This window comes from Sorex araneus, chromosome 3, assembly GCF_027595985.1.
Source record: "Sorex araneus isolate mSorAra2 chromosome 3, mSorAra2.pri, whole genome shotgun sequence".
In the NCBI taxonomy this organism is placed as follows: Eukaryota; Metazoa; Chordata; class Mammalia; order Eulipotyphla; family Soricidae; genus Sorex; species Sorex araneus.
This window is the reverse complement of record NC_073304.1, coordinates 87,424,741-87,434,993: the sequence shown is the minus strand read 5'-3', so window position 1 is coordinate 87,434,993 and position 10,253 is coordinate 87,424,741. Positions and strand designations below refer to the sequence as shown.

General features: G+C 48.3%; 1 protein-coding gene across 2 annotated transcripts in view; it reads left to right on the top strand.

Moving 5' to 3' along the window:
• Positions 1–9,194: 9,194 nt before the first annotated feature.
• PLA2G4E (phospholipase A2 group IVE) overlaps positions 9,195–10,253 on the top strand; it is a 68,438-nt gene continuing 67,379 nt past the window's right edge. For both annotated transcript variants that reach the window (XM_055133798.1, XM_004609591.2), the window contains exon 1: positions 9,195–9,408. In XM_055133798.1, coding sequence (XP_054989773.1) covers positions 9,235–9,408 — 174 coding nt within the window. In that variant the 5' untranslated portion in view covers positions 9,195–9,234. The remainder of the gene's footprint in view (positions 9,409–10,253) is intronic.

Here is a 10,253-nt window from a genome sequence, read left to right as displayed (position 1 = left end):
CTTTGTCCTTATGTCACCCCTGGTCCACCTCTTTCTTCCTCCACTGTCCCCTCTCTCCAATGCTTGGTAATTTCAGTTTTGCAATCAGAGTTATTCCTCATTCCTTGTCTGTTCCCTTGTTTTGGTTTCCTATATGCCACAGCTGAGTGTTTATGCATCTGTCAACACCTGGTGTTTATTCTCCCTCCCACCTTACCTCATGCCCTCTAGTTCCATCCAACTTGCAGCAAACAGCAGGATTTTTAGAACTGTGTGATATGTCACGTTTTTATCAAGTCTTGCCACCACATTTTATCGAGTCATCTTTTGTCTGACATTTGGGTTTTTTCCATATTCTGGCTATTGAATAAAATGCTGCAAAGAGCATGTATGTGCATACAGCCCTTTGGATTACTGTTTTGTGTTCTCAAGATAGATGGCAAGAAGGGGGATCACTGGAGCATTTGGAAGTTCTATCCTTAATTTTTAAAAATGTCACTTATTGTTTTTGATAAAGGCTGAATATTTATTTTTTGGGAGACAATATTTCTCCCAACAGTTATTTAGGATTTCTCTCACCCACCTCCCCTCCAACACTGGTTGTTTCTAGCCTTTATTGATACATGTCATTCTCACTGGTGGGAAATGGTAATCATTTTGGTTTGCATTTCCCTGATAGCAAATGACAAAGAACACTTCTCATGCGCCTGCACCTGGGGGTTGCCCTTGTATTCTCTTCAGGAGAGTGTTTATTCATCTCTTCTCTTTTTTTGAGGTGATTGTTGTGCTTTTATTGTTGTTGGATTTTGTGAGTGCTTTCTGTATCTCAGAGATTAGTACTTTAACTGATATGTGCAAGTATTTTCTCCTACTAAAGGGATGTCTTTCTTTTAACTTGCATTTCTCTTATCATGCGAAACCTTCTTATTTTGATGCACTCCCACTTGTTTAAGATTTTATTGTCCTTGCCAATGAAGTCTAGTCATGAAGACTCCTTCAAGATCTATATCTTGGAGAGTTTTACCTATGTTTTTCTCAATGTATTTGCCTATGGTTTTCTCAATTTATTTTATGGATTCTGGTTTAATCTCAAGATCTTTAATACATTTTGAAGTGACTTTTATGTATGGTGTGAGATATCATCCAGTTTTCATTTTCTTGGCATGTGACTCTCGGGTTTTCCCAACAATGTTTGTTGAAGAGGATTTCTTCACTCCAATTCAATATCACCTTTTTTGTCATAGATTAACTGCCCTTACAATTGAGGGTTTATCTCTGGGTTCTTGATTTACTTCCATCGATCCAAGAATCTATTCTTAGTCAGTAACATGCTGTTTTGATTTATATGTAAATCAAGCTATCTACTATGCTTTAGAGGATGCTTTAAAATCAGGGAACTTGTTATCTCCCATTTGTTTCTGGGACTTCTTTGGTTATTTCTGAAGTTTTATGAGTTCCAACACATTTTGGTAATGTTAAATTATTTTTTTTCTTTTCTTTCTTTCTTTTTTTTTTTGCTTTTTGGGTCACACCCAGCGATGCACAGGGGTTACTTCTGGCTCTACACTCAGGAATTACTCCTGGCGGTGCTGGGGGGACATATGGGATGCTGGGAATCGAACCCGGGTCGGCCACGTGCAAGGCAAACGCCCTACCCGCTGTGCTATCACTCCAGCCCCCGTTAAATTGTTTCTTAAATGAAAAGTTGGAAGATGTTCATCTTCAATTTGAGATTAAAAAAAAACATTGTTGGGGGCTGGAGCGATAGCACAGCAGGTAAGGCATTTACCTTGCACGCGGCCGACTCGGGTTCAATTCCCAGCATCTCATATGGTCCCCTGAGCACTGCCAGGAGTAATTCCTGAGTGCAGAGCCAGGAATAACCCCTGTGCATCACCAGGTGTGATCCAAAAAGCAAAAACAGAAAACATCATTGTTCTACTGAGATCAGCCTAGGAGGAATTGCAACAGAACTGAAATAGTCAAATGACTCTGGTATTAAACTGGGTTATTGAAGCTACACTTTTTGGAACAGGGGATTGAGGCAGAAAGGGACCGAAACTGATTATAGCCTATGATTTGGCAGGTGTTAATCCTCACACTTCTCCGATGTTGACCTCATCATTACTCCGGTTTTACAAATAAAGAAAATAAGGCAGATAGGTTGGGTAACTGGCTGAAAGTAAGTCACATGCCCGGACAGCTCCTCCATCCAGTTTGGAATCGAGGACTCCTGGAGAAGTTCCAAGCCTTTTTGTGCCTTTCCTGCTGTAGCCCGGTACTTTTTTCATAGGACCTGAAGTACACATATGAGCGGATCATTACCTCCCTCTACTTGGCTGAAAAAAAATTAGCAAATTTTGATCACACCCAGGCCCTGACTTTCTGAGCAAAATGAAATGGGTTTCTGTTGCCTAGAAGCAAAGCAGTATCTGGGCCCTGACTCCACCTAGTACCATAGTGTCTGTGCCCGGGACCCACAGGTCCCCCAGCTCTACTCAAGGCCTTCACTGACTTCTCCTTGTTCTCTCAGGGGGGAGGGGCATGTGAAACAGTATGATTTTCACTCATTAGTGTCCCCATTTGTGCTCTGTCAGATTCCCCCTTCCTTCTAAATACAAATATTTGGAAAAAAAGATAGCCCTAACAATATGAGACCATGCCCCCCTTTTTTTTCATTTAAACTATATTATTAGGTGTATGACTTCCATATTGTTTTTCAATCTTCTCTTTTTGTGTTCCTAAAATTGAGACCCACAGGTGTGTGCAAGTCATCATCTTGCAAAACCTGCGGGCTCAGCGCTGGCCTAATTGGCCCTGAGCCAAGTCCAGAAATTTTCATTTTTACACACCAGGCAATTAATGGGATGGTTTCGCATCACTCGTCTGTCTGACAGCTCCTTTCTTCATGTGGTTTTCCCTCGTCTATTTCTCAGTAAGGAGCTTGCTTATTTTTAAAAATGGCTTTCCTAAAAAACTGTCCTTGGAAACTGGAGGTGCTTTTATTTTTTTCTTTTTAAATCCACCGGACTTCTTGCATTCAAAACAACTTTTTTTCATTTAACAAATCTTCCATTTTTGGTTTTTTAAACTTTATTGGTTTTGGGCCATGCCCATCATTACTCAGGGATTACTCCTGGCTCTGTTGCTCAGTGGTCACTTCTGGTGGTGTTTGGGGGACCATCTGAGGTTTCGAGAATGCTACACTATCTCTCTGGTCCCAATATCCATCCATTTTAAACATATTGTTGAAAATGACTTTTCTTTAGTGGTGCTTTTTTTTGCAATTACATCTAAAAATATTTTTACAGTCTTATTCAATTTTCAGTAAGCATTACGTGTTTGAATAATTAATGCAAGGGGCCAGAGAGAGAGTATAGCAGGCAGAGTACTTGCCTTGCATGTGACTGACCCAGGGCCAATCCCTGGCACACCATATGGTCCCCTGATTCTTGCCAGGAGTGATCCCTGAAACAAATACAGGATTATTATACTATTATTATACTATTATTATACTATTTATTGTCGACTCATTATTCTGATTATTTGAATGTTCTGCTCTATCTGCTTCTCTGCCTTCATTTGCCTTGTCCTGGCTTCCACGCACCGGTTTTTAAAATCCATTTAAATTTGATGTTCTATGATAAACCTGATACAGAGCCCCAGCCAAAAGGCTAAGAAGGAGAGAGGAAGACTTCATCCTCCTCCGCTCTACAACAGGAAGGTTTTGTGGTCCATGGAAGACTTGATCCCTATGAGAGCATATGGAAAATAATTCTCAAGTGATTCTGTTGAGTATCAGTCAAAATTAAATGAACTTAACTGAGTTTTCTCTGGAAAATACTCCCCCCCCCGCCCCTTTTTTGTCCATTGTCAATTATGTATAAATCTGGCAACCAACAATGGGACAAAAACTGCCTCTCTCCACCCACTCTCTTTCCCACTTCCCACTCTCAGGATCAATTTTAGGCTTTCTTAGAAAATATTTTCTAGATTAAATATTCATCCAGTCCCATCCTCATGGAGAAGCCACGTGAGCAGAAGACAGCATGGCCAGACTCTGGGAGTGGGATGGGGGTCTGGTTAGAAAGAATTCCTGTGACTCTATTCAAGTTTAGAACACACTCCCCATTAGAATGGTGCTCAGGTACTCTCTCCAGAGCCACCTTCTAGAATCCTATGGAGTCATCCCAGGGGTGATGGGGGAGGAGGGTGGGGGTAAGAAAGGGCTGGTTGACAGGTGCATTTAGGGGTTCATGGGCACTAGCTGCTCAGGCAGAGAATACTTGTTTGGCTGCGGTTGAGATTGTAAGGTGTAGGGAGACAGACCTCGCAGGGGATGAAGCAGATGGAGCATGGAGACATACATTCCTCACAGACACTGCAGACACTTGCACACACAGACACAAACATAGATTCTCCCTGGAAGGGGGCTGAGGAAGACACGGACTCTGCCCCCTCTGTTCCTTCCCTCTCACACTCGGATGTCCTGTGGGTCTCCAAGGGCTCCAGCGGGAGGTATGAACGAGCCTGGGCCCCCCACAGCTGTAGCTGCTGGAGAGGCTTGTATGGGAATTTCTTGCCTGCTATGGGCTAGTTCCATATGTGGGAGCACATATGGTTGCCCTGAGCATCATCAGGAGTCACCACTGAGCACAGAGCCAGGCATAAGCCCTGAGTACTGCTGGGCATGGCCCCCAAGCCAATAAGTGTTTTTTTTTTAATGGTTTTGAAGTTTTGTTAAATAAAAAAAAGTTGCTTTAAATGTGAGAAGTCCGGTGTGGAGAAGGAGTGACCCCTCCAAACCCCCTGCTGGTAGGTGAACAGGAGGGGAGCAGAGCAGAGAGCTCCTCCTTCACCTGCTTCTCAATTGCCTTTAGCTCACAATAACTTCAGTGCCAAGAGGCATATTTTGGGGTGGGTGTAAGGCAAATTCTGCTACCCCGAAACCAACCAGGGCTTAGGGGGCAGGAGATGGGAGTGGGAAATACACTTCTCTCTCCCACCTAAAAAAGAAATAAGAGGGGCTGGAGCGATAGCACAGCAGGCGGGTTCAATTTCCAGCATCCCATATGGTCCCCTGAGCACCACCAGGAGTAATTCCTGAGTGCAGACCCAGGAGTAACCCCTGTGCATTGCTGGGTTGACCCAAAAAGAAAAATGAAAAAGGAAAGAAGAAACCGAAACAGAGCCATGTTTTGAGTCATGGAATCTGAGTAGGCAGAACAGAGGCGACGGCAGCGGAGGGTCTGAGAGGGTCTGAGTGGAGCCTCCACATGGAAGTTGAAACAGGTGCCACAGAGCTCCCAGCTGGAATCGCCCCTCACAGACTGACCAGCTCTTTAGAAAGCAGCATCTCACGGCACTAGTCATGGCACAGCTGACTCAAACCCAGGCACCCCAGCCAACCTGAGCAAGAGCTAAGCTCCCTTCTTCTGTGAGCCCCACATGCAGCCATCAGCATTCCAGAGGGGCTTCTTGGGTCTGTGTCTCTTGCATCTGTGTCTCCCTGGCTAGATGAGGGTCTGACTTTGGTCCCATCTGCCATCTTGGTCTCACACCTCACCACAAGACTGTTCAGTCTGGGGGTCTGGCTGCTGCTTGGTTTGGGACAGGGATGGAGAGGCCAGAGTCAGTCACCAGTCAAAAAACACTTCAGGAAAGAGAGCCATGAGGTGAGGGCATGTAGGGCTCCCCAACCTGAGAGGATGTTCCATCATGCAGAACCCATGCGTGTAGAGACAAAGAGGCACTGTTTTTTGTTTGTTTGTTTGTTTGTTTGGGGGCCACACCTGGTGCTCAGAGCTTGTTCCGGGTGGTGCTCAGGGAGCACAGTGCTGGTAGGGATCGTGTCTGGGCTCCCGTATACAGAGTATAAGCTCCATCATGGAGTTGTCTATGACATAGGCACATGTGGAAGGGGCATATTTTGAATGTGCATTGAAATATAGTCATTAACAACACATAGAGGCTTTGTTTTTTTGTTTTGTTTTCCTTTGTGGGCACACCTGGAAATGTTCGGGGTTACTCTTGTCTCTGCACTTGGGAATTACTCCTGGAAGTTCTCAGGGGACCATCCGGGATGCCAGGGATCGAACCCAGTTCAGCTTCGTGTAAGGCAAGCGTCCTACCTGTTGTACTATCGCTCTGGCCCCAAGAGGCTTTGATTTTATTTTTGTCCTTATTATGGTGTCGTGATGCTCTCTAAGTTGCCAGCCTAGGAATCTAGTAAATAAAAAAAAGGACTGGAATGAGAGGCAGAGTGGAGGTCAAATGAAGGGAGGGACCCTGTGCCCTGTGGGTAGGAGCCAAGGCCACCTGGAGGCTGGAGGCTGGCCAGGGGTAGGGGAAATGACAGAGGACCATGCCCGGGGAGTTAGCCCAGACCTCATTCTCCTCTGCGCCCTGCTCCTCCCCAGGGCTGGTTGCGGCAGCCTTGCCTGCACTCTGTCTCCCACCTGGATATCTCCTGATAAAGCAGGGCTGCCTCTCCTTGTGGCTGGGCTCACACTGGTGTCTGCTCCTGCGTGAGCAGCACACCTGGATCTCTAACCTCTGCCCTCCAGGGCTCCCTGGCAGGGTAATCACTATTCTCCAGCCTCCAGGCATTACTGGTAGCTCTGAGCCAGAGAGACCAAAGAAACTTGTTGGAGGCTGCCTGCTGGATCAGCACAGGTGCGGTTAGGGAGTTCTGCAAGGGGTCATCCCACCATGGGTCCCTGGGATCTATGTGGTCTGGAATTGCAGTTTTTTCCCCACTGGAACACCACCAGGAACACTCCAATATGCTGACTGGGTGGAAGGATCTGCTGAGGCACATCTCCAACAACAACAAAAAAATGAAGCATGGGGAAGTGCATAGGGCGACTGGACAGTGGACTGGGCTGTTTGCAGGGCAATGGAGAGGGCCTTAGCACCACACATAGAGCCAGTAAACAGGAGGAGGAAGGAGCTGGAGTTGGGGCTTGCTTAGCTCTGGCAGAAAGTGGCCAGTAGCCAGGGAGTAAGCAGTGCCTTGATCTGGTGGTTTCTTGCACAGGCAGAGGGAGGGAACATGCGTCCAAACCAGACAGGATCAATGGGACCCCCAGGGAAGTGCATGGCTCAGAAGAGGAGGTGGGAGGGGAATCCGGGAGTGGAAAGGTGAAAGTCTGGCCAACGATGGTGCAAAAATCATAGATGCCGAATCCTTACGGGTGGGTCCCAGTGTGCGGGCACCCCCGCCACTATCCAGCTAGTGTGCAGGTGGGTCTCTGCAAAGTTGGCCAGAGAGGAAGGGAGAGTCTTCTCCATTGGCTCCTCCGCCTGTGGGTCACAAGCACCAACGGGGCTGTGTTATCTGGGTTAAAACTAACCCCAAAAAGGCACTGGAGTGGGGCGGCGCCAGCCCAAAACTCCAAGTGGTCCCGGCTGCCGGAAGTCACGCCCTCGACCCACCCTCGGCGCCATCTTGATGCCACAATCCACAGAGAAGCGGCAGGCATTCTGGTGAGCAACACAGCCGGGACAATGCTCCGGACCCGAATCGGGGCCAGCAACACCGGGGGGCTGGAAGGAGGAGGTGCCGCCAGCACACCTTCTCCAGATGGAACCCTGGCGACACTGAGCAGCAACTAACACGGCTCCAGGATTCGGGACTGGGACACATCCGAGCCGCGCGGCCGCTAACGCGACCACGCGACCTTTTCTAAAACCTGAAAACATACAATCTTTTAATGAAAACTAATTATCAATTGCCTCCTTATTAGGGTTATCTTGTTTGGGGATATAACTCCCACAACAATAGTGAGTTTTGTGTTGAAATATGGAACGTAATCAAGGTGAAGAGAAAATAAATTGAAATTTATCAGTTATACAGTTGGGGTGGGGGGCGGGGAGTATACCCGGGATTTTGGTGGTGGAATATGGGCACTGGTGAAGGGATGGTGTTTGAATACAGTATAACTGAGACATAAACCTGAGGACTCTGTAACTTTCCACATGGTGATAAAATTTTTTTAAAAATAAAAATTAAAAAAAAAAAACTAACCACAAAAATGGCATAGGTCACTGCCTGCCCCATGCTGTGGCAATGGTTGTATAATGACTGGCTCTTATCCCCACTCCACCCCTCCCACCCCTGCCTTCCCCCACCACTGGACTTGCCTCTGCAAACTCCTCAGATTGGCAACAGCCTTCTGTGGACCAAGTCAAACACGCTCTCAGCCCTCTGACAGAGCGAGCAATGTCGACTCAAAATGTGCTCCTACAGGTCTGCAAGGCCCAGGTTCTGGGACCTCAGGCAGCTGGAATGAGGTGGGTGCATTCCTGACTCCTCATGCACAATCAGCCTCAGACACACAGGGCAGAGCCCCGGCTCTCTGCTCCCCCTGCACCCGACTCTCCATAAGATGCTCCCGTTTTTCAGAGCACGATTGGGGTCAGCTGCCGTTGCCCCATACTCTCCTGGGATGGAGGAATAAGGGTGGAGGAACATGGTGGGAGCACATTCACCATGCCAGATACCTCCCAGAGGATGGTGGAAGGAGGAGGTGTCAGTGGGGACTGGGGGGTTGGGGGTGGGGGGTGGCTGGGCCACCGCTGGTGTCAGCTCCTGAGAGTGACAAGTAAACCCAGCTCTCTAACCACTGGCTCTCAGTTTCCTGATCATTATGTGCAAGCGGAGACCAAGCTGGCATGATCCCACAAAGTAAATAATTCATTTTGTTCTCTGGTCCTTGGGTACTCAAGAGAGGACTGGGTTTGTCCACCAAGAAACAGGGAAGGCCTCTGTGTTCCCAGAATGAGTGTCATCAGATCTCGTCACCTGCAGTGGGAACCACTTCACCCCTGCCCGTCTGGGCTCCCTGTCTCCTCCTCACCAACTCCTCCCGGGAGCTCCATACTTCCAGAAATAGCTTGTGAGCAGGAGACACTCTCTCTGCAGCTCTCCCCGACCAAGAGCTGCCCTGTGAGAGCGTAATTCTAGCTCCAAGCAAGCTTTTCATGCAGGCTGGGAACATTTGACCCACCAGAGCAGCCCCAGATGGTTGAAAATCTTCATAGCAATGTGGACTCCCTCCTTGAGATCCTGCTTTTCCTTGCCTCTTGCATAATTCATTGTGCTTGGTTATCTTCAGGAGGCTGTCCAATGGCATTGCTTTCGCGTGCTAGTAAAACTCCCCAGACATTTCCCAAGAATGCTGGGATACCTCCTGTTAAAGGAGCAGCCTCCACCCCCCTCTCCCGAACCTGTTCTGAGCCCCAGAAAGGGGGATGAACGTCCAGGCCTTGGAAGATTGTGCTGACCAGGGCACTGGCATGTTTGTCCCAGAAAGCCTGCGAAGGGATGAAGAAAATGACAGATCAGGCTGTGAGCTGGAGAGAACACAGGGTCCTGGAGCTCCTGGTTTCCCACCTCTACATGCCAAGGCCCCTTGGGGCTCTCAGGTATGTCTGCAGCCCTGGGGAGAGGGGATGCACCTGACCTATACATTGTCTCTTACTTTCCTAGCTGCAGAAGACCATCTCAGCTGCTGCAGTGAAGAGACTGTGTGTGTTCATTTCTCTTTCCCGGAGGACTCGTCTCTCCCCACACCCCATCACCCACCTGCACTTACCTGCCTCATACCACAGACAGAAGTTAAATAGAATGCTAAGGTCCTTTTATCTAGTGACACATGGCTGGGAAAGGAGCCTGTCTCCATCTGAGGAGGTGATGCAGGGGGGCTGAAATCACAGCTTGTGGGTGGAATAGCTGAGCTGAGGGTGTTTCTGAGTTTGGAGACAGACAGAGGGGCCGAGAATCTCCTTTGCAGGTTGCAGGTGAATGTCCAGCCAAGGGAAGTGCCCAGACTGCAGGGGAGCAGAGGGGTAGCCCAGGCTCCCAGTCCTGCCCCTTCGGGAGTCAGGGACCACGTCCTGCTGGCCTGTGGAGGCAGTGAGTCCCTCTGCTGCTGTCAGCAGGCTACGGGGCTTGCACCTGTCTTTAGGTAATTATCTGCAGAGTTGGGGCTGCCTCCCCCTGGGTGGGCACAGGACTGGGGAAGGGGGGTGGCTTCTTGTTTTTTGTTTATTTTTTATTTTTTTGCTTTTTGGGTCACACCTGGCAATGCACAGGGGTTACTCCTGGCTCTGCACTCAGGAACTACACCTGATGGTGCTCGGGGGACCATATGGGATGCTGGGAATAGAACCTGGGTCGGCCGCGTGCAAGGCAAACACCCTACCCACTGTGCTATCACTCCAACCCCCATGGAGGCTTCTTGTATGACAATCTCGGTGGCAGGGCCAGG